The 19,029-nt window shown below is 37.5% G+C and overlaps 1 protein-coding gene across 4 annotated transcripts in view; it reads right to left on the minus strand.

Moving 5' to 3' along the window:
- ADAMTS6 (ADAM metallopeptidase with thrombospondin type 1 motif 6) overlaps positions 1 to 19,029 on the minus strand; it is a 150,534-nt gene that overhangs the window by 40,699 nt on the left and 90,806 nt on the right. For all 4 annotated transcript variants that reach the window (XM_062612297.1, XM_062612294.1, XM_062612295.1 and 1 more), the window contains 4 exons: positions 18,581 to 18,688; positions 12,528 to 12,673; positions 10,250 to 10,313; positions 315 to 417 (listed from right to left, as the gene is read on the minus strand). In XM_062612297.1, coding sequence (XP_062468281.1) covers positions 315 to 417; positions 10,250 to 10,313; positions 12,528 to 12,673; positions 18,581 to 18,688 — 421 coding nt within the window. The remainder of the gene's footprint in view (positions 1 to 314; positions 418 to 10,249; positions 10,314 to 12,527; positions 12,674 to 18,580; positions 18,689 to 19,029) is intronic.

Consider the following 19,029-nt stretch of genomic DNA (forward strand, 5'->3'; position numbering starts at 1 on the left):
ATCACTGTGGCATAAAATACACTTACAGATCATCTACAGAATCTCTAATATATTACAACTGCAAGTGGAGAAGGGCTCCATATTTTTTAATTGGAGTCCCTACAACAACACTCACTCTCCTTTATAGCAGAAACAAAACTGTATCAGAATAGAAATGGCTCTTCTGCAATATCTTCAGCAACTGACAAAAGTACTAGTAAACTTAGCTCATATTTTAATCAAAATAGTCTCTTTACAAACATTACTCTTTATATAACATTAATATAATTTTAAGACTTCACATACGGAAACATTTTTGTGAAGATGACCATTACCTCCAGTGTAGGGTTTCCAGTTATAATACTTTCCCCGGAAAGGCATATTGTCAAAATCTGCACATTGCTTTTCTCGAAAATCACGGGCCCCTGAAGGACATGGCTAAAATGATAAAGACAAAAAAAAGGTTAATTTCTTCCAAATATCAACATAAAAGGAAACACTCATGAGCTTACATTGCAAACCTAATCAGTCAAGAGACTAGGAGGTGGTTCCCTGCTTTGTCTTGTGGCTCTGCTTCTGGAACTTTCTTTATTGTCTTACAGCATTTATTTTGTAATCATAGAATGGCATGAAGTAACTGAAGTAATTTAAGCAAAGGTACTGGTATATAACAGTTTCCATAAAACAGGACAATCAGAATCACATCAAACTATGCCATCAGCTACCTCCTTATAAACAGCTGAAAAAATTAAACCAAAATAATCTGGTAAGAGCTGTAGGCTCAGTTACACTGTACTGAGCAACTCTACTGAGAAATGCTACTAAGAAAGACATCAAGAAAAAAAGACCCAAACACTTTCCAGAGTTGTATCACCTCTTGTTACTTGTAACCTTGACAAAAGCACTGTGTTAAGGCTGAGAACAGATACCATGTTTGGCTCTGATTTTTACCAGTCTCCAAGTGATGAAATAAAAACTGCTTTCATTTGAACTTTCATTACTTCACATTACCAATAACAAAACTGTAAAGTATCCTTCTTACATGGAATAAGGGTAGATATAAGTGAAATTTATCTTAGAAAGAATTATGGGAGAGAGAATTCTTTGCTGTTTCTCACATTTTTCATCAGCAGGTTCACAATAATAATCATGACTAATCTTGGATACACCCAGAATTTAGATTTAAATAACAATTAAACATTGTTATCAATGTTTAAGTACCTGCTGAAAATGCAAGTTTCATCAAAGTATTTGAAATACAGATTAAAATACTTTTTAGACTGAAAAAGAATTTGACAGAAAACAGAGGTGTCAATAAATATTACTATTTTATGAGCAACAGAAGTGTGCATTTTATGACTGTTTTACTTGTCTTCCTATGTATCTGAGTCACTAGCACGGTTCAGGAACGTGAAATGCACTGAAGTGAAAGGGTTTCTATAAACTCAGATGATAAAAATTTGCTGCACAATGCAAATATTAATAAAATAATTAAGATTCTCAGTATACATGAATCAAGCTCTTTTAACAGCCAGTCCATTGCAGTATAATTCAGAAGCTAGAATTTGTTTTTGCAACTTTGAAGCTGTTGCCATATAAATTAAAATGCATTAGACAGTATGTAACATTTTTTCCCTATAAATCACTATTATCTCCCTCCACATAAAAGTTCATTTTTGAATATAATACATTTACTGATAAAAAAAAAACAACTGAGGTGACTTACTTAAATTCAGTACTTCTTCAGATGAAAACACTGAGAATAAAACATAGCTATGTGAATAAAGTAACAAGTTTTTTTAATGGCAACACAAATTCAATTTGCCTTTTTTGCCATGTTCTCCAACCAGTAGAGGGATCAGTCTTGACCAGCCTCAAAGCTTGAGTCTAAATCCTTCTGATACTTACCTGGCAGGAGACACCATAATCAAGCAGCTGGTTTTCCCAGGGCAAGGCTCATACCTTGCACTCAGGGAGTGCTATTTTCTTTTTTTTCTAAAGAGCAGACCTTGGCCTCTTCAGGAACCTGCTCAGTAAGGTTCCATGGGATACAGCTCTAGAGGGCAGGGGGGCCCAAGACTCTTGGTTGATATTCAAGGATCACCTGCTATAAGCTCAGGAGTGTTGCATCCCAACTAGAAGGAACTGCAGCAGGAGGGCCAGGAGACTTCCTTGGATGGATAAGGAGCTGCTGAGGAAACTTAGAGGGAAAAAAGAGGCTTATAAAAGGTGAAAGCAAGGACAGGCAGTCTGGGAAGAATACATGGATGCTGTCCGGGAAGCTAGGGACCAGGTTAGGAAAGCTAAGGCCCAGTTAGAGTTAAACTTGGCTAGGGATGTGAAAGATAACAGGAAGGGATTCTATAGGTACACTGCAAATACATGGGGGACAACATGGGCCCTTTCCAGAAGCTATCAGGAGAACTGGCTACCCTGGATTTGGAGAAGGCTGAGGTTCTGAATGACTTCTTTGCCTCGGCCTTCACTGGCAAAGGCCCTGACCACACCACGCAAACCTTGGAAGGCAGATGCAGGGACTGTGAGAATGAAGACCTTGGGCCCACTGTAGGAGAGGAACTGGTTCGAGACCATCTTAAATTTAGCTGGGGAATGAAGTTGCTAAGCCACTGTCCATCGTATTTGAGAAATCATGGCAGTCAGGTGAAGTTCCCGATGACTGGAAAAAGGGAAATATAACCCCCATTTTCAAGAAGGGGAAAAGGGATGACCCAGGGAACTACAGACCAGTCAGTCTCATCTCTGTGCCTGGCCAGAAGGGTTTATACATATGTATCAATCAGAAGAGGAAATTCAAAGAAACCATGCACCCCCGATGAGCAAGACTGGTAAACTGCTAACAACAGACAAGAACACTGAGGTACTCAACTTTCCTGCCTCAGTTTTCACTGGCAGGCTCTCTCCCCACATCTCTCAAGTGGATGAACTGCAAGTCATGAACTGGGGAAGCAAAGTCTCTCCCACTGTAAGTGAAGATCATTTGCAGAACCTGAACACAAATCTATGGGACATGACAAGGTACATCCCAGAATCGAGAGGAACTGGCTGATGTAGCTGCCAAGCCACTCTCTGTAATACTGGACAAGTCCTGGCAGTCCAGTGAAGTTCCTGGTGAGTGGGAAAAAGGGAAACACTGCACCTAATTTTAAAAAGGGTAGAAAGGAGGATCCTGGGAACTACCAATCTTTCAGCCTCCCCTCTGTGCCTGGGGAGACCATGGAACAGATCCTCCTAGAAGCAATGACAAGACAAATGGTGGGCAGGGGGATGATTCAAAACAATCAGCATAGCTTCACCAAGGGAAGGACTAGTCCTGCCTGACCAGCCTAGTGGCCTTCCATGATGAGGTGAGTACATCAATGGACAAGGGAAGAACTACAGATGTCATCTGTCTGAGCTTCTGTAAGGCCTTTGCCACGGTCCTGCACAATATCCTTCTCTCTATAACAGAGAGACACATTAGATGGATGGCTTGTTCAGCAGATAATGAACTGACTGGATGGTCGCATCCAGACAGTAGTGGTCAACGGTTCAATGGTCTGGATGGAGATCTGTGGTGAGTGATGTCCCTCAGGGGTCCATATTGGGCCCAGCACTGTTTAATGTCTCTATCAATGGCATAGACAGTGGGATTGAGTGCGCTGTCAGCAAGTTTGCAGATAACATCAAGCTGAGTGGTGCAGTTGATATGCCTGAGGGATGGGATGCCATCCAGAGAAACTTGCACAGCTCAAAAAGTGGACCCATGTGAACCTCAGAAGGTTCAACAGGGCCAAGTGCAAGGTCCTGCCTGTTGATACCAGCAACCCTGGTATTAACACAGCCTGGGGGATGAGGGATTGAGAGTACCCCTGAGGTGATGGACTTGGAGGTACAGGTGGATCAAAGATTGAACATGAGCTGGCAGTGTGCACTTGCAGCCCAGAAGGCCAATCGTATCTTGGGCTGCATCCAAAGGAGCATAGCCAGCAGGCAACTGGCACAAGTGGAAACACAGGTTCCATTTGAACATCATGAAACATTTTTACTGTGAGGGTGACCGAGCACTTGCACATGTTTCCCAAAGAGGTGGTGGAATCTCCCTCCTTTGAGATATTCAAAAGCCATCTGGACACAGTCCTGGGCAACCTGTTTGAGGTTTTGAGCAAGAGGGGCCATACAAGATGATGTGCAGAAGTCCCCTTGTATGAGAAGTCTTTCTTTTACCTATTAAATACTAATTTAGTTTTTGCCAGTTTAAATTGTTAAAATCACTATCTGTATCCTTCTCTTGAACACAGCTCTGGCAGTTCAACAGGAAACCAGCTACACGCAGCCTGTAATCTCACTGATAACAGGAGCAGCAGACAAGGCTGGGAATATCCAGAAGCAGCTAAATGAACTGTATGAGCAAAGCACACAATGGTCCTACTCTCTTGCTATTTTATCTGGTATGGTAGTCACAGAATTTTAGAATGGTTTGGGTTTGAAGGAACCTTAAAGATCATCTAGTTCCAATCATCCTGCCATAGACAGGGACATTTTCCACTAGACCAGGCTGCTCTAGACTCCTTCAAACCTGACCTTTTACGTTTCCAGAGATGGGGCATCCACAGCTTCTCTGGGCAACCTTCCCAGTGTCTTACCAAACTCCCAGCAAGGAAATTCTTCCCAATACCTCATCTAAATCTACCCTCTTCTAGTTTAAAACCATTACCCTTTATTCTATCCCCATATGCCTTTGTAAAAAGATCCTCTCCAGCTTTCTTGTAGACCACCCATTAGACACTGGAAGTCTACTACAAGGTCTTCCCAGAGCCTTCTCTTCTCCAGGTTGAACAAGCCGCACTCTTTCAGCCTTTCCTCACATGGCTGGCTTCTGAGGGCTTATGGGGGACCTTATCACAATGTTCCAGTATTTAAAGGGTGGCTACAAAGACGGATACTCAGGTTTTATAAGGAGTCACATGGAAAAGACATGGGGTAATGGGTACAAGTTATTGCAAGGGAAATTCCTGTGACTGGACACAGGAAAAATGTTTTTCACAATGAGAACAATCAGCCATTGTAATAATCTTCCCAGGGAAGTGGCGGATTCTCCAACATTGGGCATTTTTTTAAGATTCAACTGAAAATAGTGCTGAGAAGTCTAGTCTAGACCATGCTTTTATCAAGAAAGGTTAGACCAGATGATCCTCAAGGTCCTTTCCAACATGGTATTTTATGACTCTATGAAAATCATAGGTATAGAAATGCAAAAATATTACTGCAAAGTAAGTTACTATATGTATTTATAAAATGCCAGCTCTTTGCCACTGTCTCCTTGTTCTATACTATTTTCCCAAAGTAAATGTGCAGTCAGTCTTCTCTTTATTGTGTAAAATATTTCCTGTTTTTCATGGAGTTATAGTACATGGATAACTTTTGTCAAGCAACAGGCTTCTTGTGTTTTCAAACAGTGTTTCAGGAGACTGCAAATCATGAGGTAAGAATCTAATGAAGGTGTAAGAATTCTAAGACAGGTCTGACAAAGTCTTGATAAGAAAATGATGAAATAATTAAACTCTGGAGTTGAAAAAAGCATTGACTTTGATGAGAACATAAAAAAATTTAAGACTGAATAAAAAATAATTTGTCTAAAAAGTGCTGAAAAATCATTGAACCAACACAGACAAAACACCAAGCCTTTTATCTTACAGAACTGTGTTTATCTTGGAGCTTAAAGTCAGGCAGACTTCAGTAACTGAACTCCCTATATTTCCTGTTAAAAAAGGACTATAGTACACCTCACAGAAGATGCAAAACACAGCCAGGAGGGTGACAGTTAAAACTCAGGTACTGTTCCATGATTCCATGATGTAGCTCCTCTAATGAATGTGTTTTAGAAAAAAATTGGCTTGAAAATATTAAAATTATGAAAGCAATGAACAGTATCTGTGAATGTATGCACAAAGGAACCAACAAAATCCACTTCCTACATTCTAGTAAGAGCCTGAAGAATCTTTTAAAGGTATGTATGCACACTTACTTTCATACAGATAAACCCTTCACAGAACTCGTAAGCAAAATGAGTTTCTTAATGTATATAAAAAATTAGAAGGCTTTTACAGTTTTATATGTATACCAAATTACATTTCACATCCTATACTTGTTTTAAATCAGAAAATGAGTTATTTTAACTGAGAAATTATGTGCCTTGCAAGTCTATCAGCCTTTTTTTTGGTTTGGTTTTTTATTAAAAGTACTTTGGTTGGAAAAAGACACTTTTAACTAGAAGTACTGTGGTTGGTGGTAGAAAATAAGTTTCTGATGAGTGTGTTTCTTTCTACCATCCTTTTGTTTCCAGAATTCATTAGCTAATGTTCTTTGCTGCTGATCTCAGTGTTTCCATTAGCAGATGCTTTTTGAATTAAGAAGTCATATATGGCTTTAGAAATGTTTGATGAGAAACAAACCTACTAAGTGTGTGTGCTGTTTCCAAAGAATTAAAATAATTAACATGGTCAAAAGAAAGGGCAACTTTCTCATCTCTGACAGAAAAATGAAGTCAAAAATAGTAGGAGCTTTAGCAAGTGCTACATCAAAAATTACAGATGGGCAATAAAGGCTGACATTGCAAGATAAACTTGAACAGAAAAGAGGTACAAACAACACATTTTTCATAAAAACTATGACAGAATTGCATGCTCTCAACTCTTACATTAATCAAATATTAAAAATGTCAGGCACTAAGGACTGTGATAAATCTTGAAACAAAATCTACTAATCTCAGCAATTATTAGTTATGTAGAAGCCTAAATATTACTATAAATGAAATAGACTACAATCATCAAAACCATTAAGGCAGTAAATTTAAGCTTCTGTAAGTACCAAATGTTTACGCACTGGAAAACCATACCCTAAAAATACACTAAAAAAACTGTTCACAGTCACACTGTAAGAATGGCATTTCAAAATTGCCTGGCCTGAGTCTGCAACTGTTCAAGAATTCTTTTTAAGACCTAGACAACAAAATACAGTTTCCCTTCTAGTATCTTGTTTAAATTATTGACTGAAATATGAATATAGGTAGGGAATGAAAATTTTGGAATAGAGTTTTATAATTTTAAAAGATTTGATAAATTGGAGCAGTGGTTTAAAATAAAGCAATGGATGCAAATTACTACTTTTAAGTAGGAACAATCAACTGTGAAGGCACAATTTGAGGAATGACTTCATAAAGAGTAGCTTTTAGGAAAGGAATTTGGGCATTACACATCAACACAGACTAAATAAATATTGTCACTCCTGTAAGAAAAATAAACACAATACTCAAATGAATAAACAGAACCCCATCACTAAGATGAAAAGCTAAGTTACACTTGCGATACTAAGTTATCTTAGTATTCCTTATCACTGAGAGATTTTAGCTAGAATCCTATGCAGAGGTTTGGGCACCATCTATCTAGGGTAAAGAAGACCAAAAAGAGACATGATATTAATCTGCAAAAACAGGAGGAATGATATCAGCTGTCTTCTTACTGGGAAAAGAGTAAGGGTCTTAAAGGATGGGAAAACATACACTGTAATTTATGAAAACTGTCCTGACTGTAAGGATATCGAAGAATCCTAATGGTATCTCCAGGACAGAAGGCATTTCAAAACAGGTCAGCTGCCTTACCACCAGAGAAGAATGGCTTAATGGTTTAAATGACAGTTGATTTTGCCTTCAAGCCAGGGAATAGCCTGAATGGCCACCTCAGATACCTTCTAGATGCTCCTTCTGTGACCCTATAAGCTTCCTCTCAGTTATAATCAAAGAAAGAAAGAATAAAGGAAGCAAAATCAACTAAGACTAAAATGGCCTGAAAAGTGCCTGACAATAAGAAATAAAATATTATAAAACCACAACAAATCCTAGCAACATTTCAATGATATTACTAGGTAGCTGTAATTCTTAGTAATTAAAAAAGCATTTAGAAATTGTGTATTTCTGTGGCAGAATTACATAAATTACATAAACTTTCTTGCATACTAGTTACTGTGGCAGATGCTAAATAACATCTATTGGCGAAAAATATTTTTAATAAGAAGACCTGGACAATTATCTCACAAAAGCCCTTCAAGAGTTAATGGAGGAAGGCTCCAGTGTGCTAATGTGAATTTATTAACATATCTTCGATTGTTTGTACAAACTGAAACAGGTCACTATTTGAAATAGACAAATAGAATATTTTAGTTACAGCTTGCCTGATACCAATCCCAAAGAAACAGAAAAGCTGGCAGAGACTTGACTGATACAGTTTTCAAGGAAAGGTAAATACAAATCATACAAATCAGCATTTTGCATAAGTTTTATCAACTAAAACCTTTTATAATCCCTGGCTAAATTAAAACAATAATAGAACATGTTTAGATTTTTATAAGGGACTTAACTTAGTAGCACACAACATCCTGACTGGAAAGAAACAAACAGATATTCATTCAGCAAAGAACAGAGTATGCTTTGGCCTCTTCAGGAACCTGGTTAGTAAGGTTTCATGGGATAAAGCCCTAGAGGACATGTGGGCCCAAGACTGTTGGTTGATATTCAAAGATCATCTGCTACAAGCTCCGGAGTGTTGCATCCCAACCAGAAGGAAGTGCAGCAGGAGGGCCAGGAGACCTCCTTGGATGGATAAGGAGCTCCTGAGGAAACTTAAGAGGGACAAAAGGAAGCAAGGACAGGCGGCCTGGGAAGAGTACACCCATGCTGTCTGGGAAGCTAGGGACCAGGTTAGGAAAGCTAAGGCCCAGTTAGAACTAAACTTGGCTAGGGATGTGAAAGATAACAGGAAGGGATTCTATAGGTACACTGCAAATACATGGGGGACAACATGGGCCCTTTCCAGAAGATATCGGGAGAACTGGCTACCCTGGATTTGGAGAAGGCTGAGGTTCTGAATGACTTCTTTGCCTCGGTCTTTACTGGCAAAGGCTCTGACCACACCACCCAAGTCTTGGAAGGCAGATGCAGGGACTGTGAGAATGAAGACCTTGGGCCCACTGTAACAGGGGAACTGATGGACAGGGGTAGAGCAGTTGATGTCGTCTACCTGGACTTGTGCAAAGCGTTTGACACTGACCCACATGACAGTGGGTCACACAATTCAGTGTGCGCTCGCAGCCCAAAAAGCCAACCGTACCCTGGGCTGTATCAAAAGCAGCGTGACCAGCAGGTCAAAGGAGGTGATCCTGCCCCTCTACGCTGCTCTGGCGAGACCTCACCTGGAGTATTGTGTGCAGTTCTGGTGTCCTCAGCATAAAGGAACTGAAAGGAACTTTCTTGATTTAAGAAGAAAATTAAGACAAATTGGAGGTTGAAATAATATGAAAGCCTGTTTACGTTTTATAGTGCTACTGACTTGGAAACTGACTACTGAAATTTCTCATTGGCAGGTACTCTATTTCTAGTTCAACTGTTAACTCAACTGAATTTGTAATTTAGTTTTACAATTTGATTTTATACCTTTAGCCTATACCCCATCCTCTCTATGGGGTTCATTACTTCATTAGCTCAGCTCTAAAATAAAACTGCACGATCATTCTACTAATACAAGAAGCAGAAGATCTGTGTTTTAAATCAGCAGATAGGTGTGTTTTAAACCTTCAGTTTTGTCAAATAGCTTAAAACACAAAATATATTTTCACAGATTGTGTAAGATGATTTTGTAGTACATTGGCATGGGGAGTCATAAAGGTATAAAAAGAGTAAGAGGACACCTGCCACTAAACTAGATTGCTCAAAGCCCATCCTATCTGGCTTTGAATATTGCCAGGGATGGGGCATCCACAGCTTCTCTGGGCAACTTGTTCCAGTGTCTCACCACTCTGATAGTGAAGAATATTTTCCTAGTATCTAATCTAAATCTGCCCTCTTTCAGTTTAAAGCCACACCCCCTTTTCCTACCCATTATTTGTGGCAGTTAATATAGTTCAGACATGATGTGGAACTCAAGAACTATATTTAGAGACACCCAGAGTTACTGGCCACTGCTGGGGGACAAGACACTGGGCTAGAGTGACGTTAGCTCTGACATGGAATGCTCATTGTTGACTTTAAACATTGAGCCAAGGATCCTAACATTTAGCAGAACCCATAGGGTGCCTGCAATATGTAAGTGCCCTACAGGACTCTCTGCCAATAAAATGCAGAATTCAAGGCTTTTCTGAAGTGAAAGAAAGCATCCATTACTGCTAAAATGTAAAGCAAACAAGTTAATTATACTTTCACAGTGGAATAAAATTTACTTACATCAGTATTACAAGAGCGATACCGCTTCCTTTCCCCAAGACAGTATTTGCCTCCACCTGAAGGCCTGAAAAACACGTTTATGTGTTAGTATATACATTATTAGTCTAGACACAAGTCTAAGAGATATATATTAAATAAAAAAATTAAAAGGACATGGAATTTTTAAAGTGAGATTTTGAAATATTTTATTTAATAAGAATTGTAGAATTGACTTGAATTGGAGCAGATAAAAAACAATAGTGGGTATCTGAAAATCATCACTTACATAATGACGATTCATCTGGTTTGCATACATGGTTTAACTGTATTTTGAACATACTAAAAAGGTATTGTTTACAAATTATTTGATTGCTTTGTAAAACTGAGAAATATGTAAAAAAGCCATATGAGAAGCATTTTTTTTTTAATCTTATATTACACCTGAAAATATTACAAAATGAAGAGACACTGTCTGCTAAATACTGGAGCTAGAAAAGACTGTATTTTCTAGTTCAAAACCCTGATTCTGATTTGAATTAAGCAGTATTAAGGTTGAGGAAACTCCAGGGTAAGCAGGTTTCTATTAGTGTGAATAACATACTGGCTCTTAAATTCCCAAACTGTTCAAAAACCTCATCTATCTTTCAAAGATAGATTTGACACAGGTCAAATATTCAATTTACATTGACTTAAATGTAAGACTAATCAGACATCAGCTCTTTGGCTCATAAGTTGAAAGCAGAAATGAAAAAACTGTGTCTGTTTTATAATAAAGGAAAGAAAGAATTTACAATCAACTAGAAAAAAAATCAATACTGCTTTTCACATTACACCTATTTAACCAAGCAACACTATCCTTGAACCAAAAGAAATTTTTTTCCTAATACAGACATCCTCCCCACCCATCACAAATGCATTTGCTTGATGTACTGTTAAACATTTAAAATTTAATCACCTTTCAACATACCAACCTATATACATGGTAACAGGAGTAGTTAAAATATCTTAGGAAATTACTTATGCTCAGAACAAATATTCCACTAGCATTTTTACATGCTGCTTTGAAAAATAATTAATATTATTATCTCAGTAACATAGTCTGACATGTTATCAATGCATATGGATAATTTTTGCCATTGAATTCATTCAGTAAGTAGTGCTATTTGCCAGATTTGATAGTTATTGCTAATGACAGGAGCTGAACAGAATACCTGAAGCAGTAGTAATATGACATTACAGCACCTTGGTGTCTTGCAGAGTGCACTGGAAAACTTATGTGCAGCCTGGCTTGCAAAACATGGGTACAAGCAACAAAGAACTTAAGTGTACAGAGAGGAGATGATATGGAAGAAGTGATACATGCCACAGAATGCATTTCTATTAAAGAAGCACAAAACCTTAATGTCTTCAAGAAAAAGTGGTCTTAAAAATTGATGATGGAAATAGTGATTATGGGACATTATAAGAACAAAGTAATAAAACTATCCTTCTGCAAAGACCTATAGCTGTCATGAGGTAAGCAGAATAGAAAAAGCAGCAAAAGAAAAGAGCAATGATTCATTTAGCAAAGAGCTGCAAGGGAAACAAGCAAGCACTCCTCATTTGAGAAAGTAGTGACAGAGAGAGGAGCAGTTACCTGACAGACTATGGAACAGTGGTCAGGACACTGGAAAGCAGACAGATGACAGGACAAGTACAGAACACACAACAGATCAAACCGTAGTAGAGAAGCTGGCCCCTCTTGAGAGAGAGTAGATGGACCAACTGGGAGTAGTGGCAGGGAGTGAAGCTGATGAATTAAGAGTCAGTGGGAAGTCACAACTAGGTGCTGGACATGACAGCATATAAATGTATTGTATGTAACCTAATATTACTAAGTATGGTTTATATGTAAGCAGTTGTATGCAAAAGCATGGAAACACTTTGTTGTGATTTTAATAAGTAACTGGCAATAGTTATTTTTTATCCTAGGCAATCATTAGAGGTTGCATGTTTTAAGAAAGAACTCTATCTAAGACATAATTTAAATATATTCTTCATGAACAGCAAGATGCAGAAAGAAAACCATTCTGGTTATTGCTAAATAAAAATCCAACTATCTTTACAGTAGAAAAGATAGATTAAAAACGTTAAAAGTATGTCTAGGGAACTTCTCCTGTTTAAGTATTTCTGTCTGCAGTTTTGAAGACAAATGCTGGCAAACTAGCAAAACATTTTTACAGATAACATGTGAAACCACAGTTTTGAATAATTTCCAAATGTGTCTTTTTGTTGGCTTCGGCTTACTTTAGCTACTTACGCTGGACTGTCACAGTGTCTTATAGATGAGGAGACTCCTCCCCCGCAGGTCCTGCTGCACTCTCCCCATATTGACCACGGACCCCAACCCCCATCTATGCTCTGGGGCCAAGTGCCAAAAAGTACGCACTCTCCCTGATAACACCACTGAAAGATTTCACAAAAAAAAACACAGAATTAGCTTCCAGGCTGACAGAGTTATCAGGACAGAAAAATATAAGGGTCAAGCAATGACCAATTATAGGCATTAGCATTCTCTGTATAGATAACATGAGTAATATTTTACTTTTTCTAGCCATGTTTAGACATTGGTGAGGGTGTGTGTGATTTGTTAATTGTCTTCACCAAGTCCTGAATTATAGGTTCCTATCACACACCAGAAGTTAAAGCAAGCTTAAAATCTTTTTTTTTTCTTCATACATCCTCCTTAGTGTTTCTTACTAAAGGAACTGCAAGTTGCTTACCAAATTGCTTACATTCCTTTAAACAGTAAGATATATCTCCAAGATTAGTTTCGTAAAACACCCTCCGCTTAGGATTCATGCAGAGGCTCCATTATGCAAAATGAAAAATTCCCCCCCCAACAGTATTTTTAAGAAAGTATTCAATTACATTTTAAAAAAGAAAACCTGGATGAGGTTACAATGGAAGAAGAATTTGTTGCAGTACTTCATTTACACTAGCCCTAGACATAACAAAAGTAGTGCCAAAGTATTAGACATAGTACAGAAAATTATTATATTATAGTGAGTGGCCACTTGTTCAGTGACAGAATGAACATGTGCACCTCACTCATGCAAAAACTTAAAACTTTGCAATATTGTCACTGGACGTATAAAAAGACACACAATTCACACAAATGGCTCATTGTTAAAATAAGTTTGTAATTCCCTTAGTCAGAAACCTTTTTTAAACCATTCAGAAACAACCCTAGAGCCTCTAGTATGATCCACATTCTGGTGCATCACTGAGAATCTGGAGCAGCTCAGTTAGATAACCCTTTCCCACCACTACAGGCTTAGGTGAGAGAGTAAATTACAGGTTTATTGTGACCTGAATCTGCACATCTCATTTTCAAAGGTGCTGTTCAACTCCCTTGAATTTCCCAAACAGACACAATACTGACCCTTTCCAAAAAGAAACCCAGGTAATTTCTGCATCCAAAATCAGTCACGTGAATTTGACAAAAAGCACTGAGACTTGAACAGAAGACATGGACAGACACATATCCCTGTCTATGGACTACTGGAAGACTCAGTGTCGACTTTATACATTACACCTATACAAGTGTATAACAAGCAAAGTAAAGTTTTCTCTTCTAAGTCCTAAGGCTCACCTAAAACCTCAGTCCCAGAAACGTGGGACATATACAAACAAGTAAATACAGCCATCTACAATGACCTGATTTACTCTAGATTTTTCTGAAGGAAAACGAAAAGAGAATTTAACCTACTGTCATTAGACAGGAAAAAAAAAAACAAAAACAAAAAAACAAAACTAAAATCTGATGTGAACAAAGATTGTACAGAATGTTAAATAAATAAAAAATCCTTTTTTCATCAGAAATTTCATTTTTAATAAAAGGTACTTCTAGACTGTCAAACGTGTTAATGTTTAGCTCTTCGTGTACATTAAATGTACACATTAAAATGACAGGTTACTGTTAAAATCTGTAGCTTATCATAAGCAGACACACCTAGATACAACATTTCTGCATAGATATGAACACGTTACCATTTAATATAGTATTTCCTTGTTACACTATTTCCTTGTTATTTCCACATTAATAAATGAAAACTGTAGCATTATTCTTCCAGCCACATTCATTTTTGTTCCTTCTCCCAAAACACGTTTTATCCTTCATGACCTCTTTTTTCTCTGTATGTGCTGTACATGTTTTAAAACACACCTTTTACAATCCAGCACATTTCTGTTTCTAAACCTCTCCCTCTTATCAGTTAGAGAAACAAACAAACAAAATGCATGCCTGTGCCTATAGAAAAGACAAGGCATAATATTTTTAATCTCAAGTTCAACATACATTGCCTTTTCTATCATGTATGGCCAGAGCAGAGTCTTCCTCAGAGCAACCAGTATGGTTCTGTGTTTTTGGTTTGTGACCAGTGTGGATGACGCACTGATGTCTTAGCTACTTCTCAACAATGACTGCATGCCATTAAGACTCTCCTGGTTTCTCAACCTGCCCCTCAGGTGAGTAGACTACGAGTAGACAAGAGGTTAGGAGGCAACACAGCAGGGGCAGCTGATCCCAAATGACCACAGGGATATCATACCCCATAAAAATCAAACTCAGCAGTAAAACAGGCAGTTGGGATGCTTTCAAAGTAGCTGCTGCTCAGACTAGCTGGGCAACAGGCTGCTGGCGGGAGGTAGTGAGCAACTGCCTTTGATCTGCTGTTTGCCTTTTCTTTCACTTATGTCTATCTCAGCCCATTCATTTTCCTCACTTTTTCCCTCCTTATTCTCTCCTCCATCCCTGGGGGCAGTAGGCAAGCAACTGGGTGGACTTAGCTGCTGGATAGGGTCAACTCATCACAACCTTCTTCAGACAAAAAACCCAAAGACAGAGTTTCATGGATTTGTACTGAGGAAAGAAGGGTTTAATCTAAATTTGCAAATCAGAGGTTTATGACAATGAGTAGGCATCCATCAGAAGAATGTACCTTTCATACAGAGCTTGTCTTCAATCCAGACTATCACTGCGTGTCTGCATTAACACACAATGCAGTCCTGTAGTGAACCCACATTTTTAGCTACTATAGATAAATCCATTCAGCAGTGTTTTACAAAGCCTCTAATAGTGCCATTATGATGAAGAATGAAGTATTTATGTGAGCTACACAGAATTCAAAAGCTAAAAATTTAAATGCTTCTAAGAGTAAAAATGGCAGAATCGCAGAACAGGGCTGGAAAGGACTTTAAGATCATCTAGTTCCAAAACCCCTGCCATGGGCAGGGACACCTCACACTAAACCACGTCACCCAAGGCTCCGTCCAAATGTTATGTAAAAATTTATGTAAAAAAATGTATAATCCAGTTTTAAATACTTTTTATTTATGTTTATTAAATAAACATGTCAAAATCAGTTATGAAAGACACTTAAATCACAAGAATATCACCTATGTCAAGCAACATGCAAACCATCCTAACTGCACACTGTTAGGGCTGTATATAAGTGGCAGGTGCATTCTACTCGTTTTATTTCTCCAAAGCTGTGTAAAATCACTATACCCTGCAATTTTCTTGGTCATGCAACATTGTCTTACACATTCCATATTTCCCTGCAGAAACTGCTTAAATGCTGTGTTTCCTACTCTATCAAAGTTAAATCTGAGGACTTACTGCTCATTTTGATGTCTTTTCCTTGTTTTCTAGTGAAAATTATCTTTCACCAGAAACCAGGGATGGATAGAATCTCTGACAGAGTAATTAAAAATTACCAAAATCTTCATTATTTCTAATGGGACTATGGAAATATGCTTCCTCCACAAACTATAGCAACCTCATCTGTTATAGTGAGGTAATGGGTGAGGTAAATAAACATTCCAATCAATTTTGTCTTACTGTTTTATATGCACCATTTCCTCATCAGAGTATATTTTTTAAAATCTATCAGTTACTTTACCTTTACAAACACATCTCTGTGTATACTGGAGAGAAACTTCATGTATACTTAGAATTATTATTTCAAATTAGGAAAAAGTGTACCTTTTTGAACCCAGCCAATACATAAAACCCTTCACCAAAGCATGAACATATTAAAGCTTCGAAACAGATGTACAAGTTCCATCAGTAGCAAGAAACCACTCTATTCTCTTTCCCTGTACGCAGAAAACAGCTGAGTAACTTTCATGGAAAACATTCTAAAATCCTTCAGGAGTAGGCAGACATCTACTGTGGAAAATTTCAACCCAGACAGTTAAAATGTTTGGCAGGTTTATATAAGCAACTGAAAGAAGGTTTTCTAATAGTGTGTTAGGCCATTTTAATTGTAGAAATCCCTCCCAACTCTGCCAATAAGATATTAGTGCACATTGCCTCAGACTTGTTTTGAGTTGACAGTTACATGGTATTTACATTAGTGTAACTAAAAGCAGAAATTGACCCTTCAAATACGATCAAGTACTCTGAGATCTTGCTAGGTCTTTACAGAAGGGTACATCATTTATTATATATTTGGATAGAGCCCAGCAAAGTAGGGCCTAATTTGGTTGTGGCTTTTAGGCATGACTGCAATATAAATGTAGTAATAATAAAAATAATAATAATTGTACCCTGTTATTTTCTCCTTAGCACATGGCAAAGAGAACTAAGTATTTGGAAAAACCTTGTGTATTATGGGGTTTTTTGCTATCAGGAATGATTAATTTAAGGGAATCTTTGAAGCTGCAGTTTACAGATACAATTCTTTGCTAACAGACATGAACAGTTTACCGCTGTAAAAAAATACAGATTCTCTCATTTCCTTCTTGGAAGGACCACGATACTGATGACTGGAAAAAGATGGTTTGTAGAGAGCAAATTGATTAAAGCCTCAGGCAAGTGGACAAGGCAACAGCATCATAAAGCATCTCAACTTGTTCACTGTTGTATCATAGTTTAAAAATATAAACTGAGGTAAATTGCTCCTTGTCATTGACAAGGAGCGATGGTTCCAAAATAAACCTAGACTGTTGATTTAAGAGTAGGGCTTCCACTTTTTTCTATTACTCTTATAAAAGGTAACATTTTTGGTAGAATGTAAAGGTGTCTCTGTTTTCACTGGCTAACTCTAAGCAGTCTGGTTTTTAAAATGACTTCTTCAATGAATTTATTTAACATGGTTTACCAATATTTCCAAAATCAGCATGGAAAAGCCATCAAAAATGATGCTAGGTCATATGGCCTGAATGAAGCCATCAACTGGCATTAATAAACTGTGACAGCTGCTCAAAAGCTTTCATTCTTTTTGTTTAAACATCAGATTACAATCAAAATGCAGTGTAATCTTTGTTGAAACTAGATGTGCTAGCGTGGTGAAAGTCAGAACAAGAATGGATTTTTTCCTAAAAATGACTACTGACACCTAATCTGGAGGAGTACTAGATCTTCTGGACAGATGCAGCAACTCTAAGACAGTACTGGAAATTATATAATCAGCATTCTTCACTTTGTACAAACTTCCATAAAATGTATTATCTTGAAAAAAGAAGCTTATGGAATTCATTTTTTCCCCCATTATATGTCCTATAAATCAATAATTAAAATATTTTTCTCCCCTCTTTAAAATCTGTATAGATTTGGCTTTGCAATTGAGAAACTTTTTCTTACTATTAAGTTTCAGAACTTTCTCTGAAACTACTGATATACCAACATTATTTTAAAATAAAAATTCACCTGTTCAGACAGACACAATAGAATTAGACTTCCTGTACTTTTCTGTTAGGTAGAAGAGTTTATTAAACTCCACATCGAAGGCCTTTAAAGCTAAACGGTTATGTAAGTGTAACTGAATACCAAAAGAATACTTCAAAGTCAAACCAGAAAGGTCACTTTGAAATACAAGCTTTTAGAAAACCCTTTTATTAAGGCAAGATTTTTCTTCTATACGTTTGTATAATTCAGCTGAAGGAATAAAGGTAACAACGCAGAGTTCAGGCTCTAGATCTGTGTTACACATATCCAAAGTCTATGCCAGACCTAGAGTTGTAAGAGTCCTTTATGGAAGAGTGCTATAAATTTAATGAAGATTAAACTAAAGAGTTTTTACAAAAATTACACAAAAACCAATACAGACTATCTAACAGGTTGGGGGTTTTTTTGATCCATGCTATAGAATTTTATAGTGAGGATAGATCTTTTATTAAATTACGTGTATAAATAATTGGGAAATAATTTGCGATTTATAATTGACACTTCCATTACAATTCAAATGTATTCTGAAATAATAATTTGTTTACATCTTATATTAGCATGTAAGTACTTTAATTTACCAGTTACTTCTTCCTGTGACAATAAATTGCTTTTTCAAACAATAGATTAATTGTACTCACCCCCTTTTCAATGCTCCCTGTTTGGCAAAGAGTACCTTCTGCTGCTGGAATGCTGTTGGTAACACAGCGATTACTTTTGCTGAGGCACCAGAGCTCTCTACACACTTCCTAGGAAAGAAGGTAGAAGTTGATCAGAATGGAAGCCTCAAATTGCTTTCACTCCTCCTACACAAACATATGCACAAATTTGTTTTGAATAGAGACTATTAAGAAATGGACTGGAGAGATAAATCTATATTGGGATTGGGTTTGAGAATTTTCTGGAGCAATTCCAAAGCCACTGTATTTTACCTAAGAATATTCTGCCAGAAAGTATCTGGAAGAATGTGTAGACCAGAAGAATGTGGTTTTCACACCTGCCATTCAAATGATGTTCTATAGTTGCTTTTTTCTTGATCAGTGCTAATACTGGGCTTAGTATATTTTAGCATGGCCGTAAAAGCGGTTTT

The sequence above is a fragment of the Pezoporus occidentalis genome, unplaced genomic scaffold (assembly GCF_034315485.1).
Source record: "Pezoporus occidentalis ecotype Australia unplaced genomic scaffold, CSIRO_AGI_Poc_V1 ctg16, whole genome shotgun sequence".
Classification (NCBI taxonomy): Eukaryota; Metazoa; Chordata; class Aves; order Psittaciformes; family Psittacidae; genus Pezoporus; species Pezoporus occidentalis.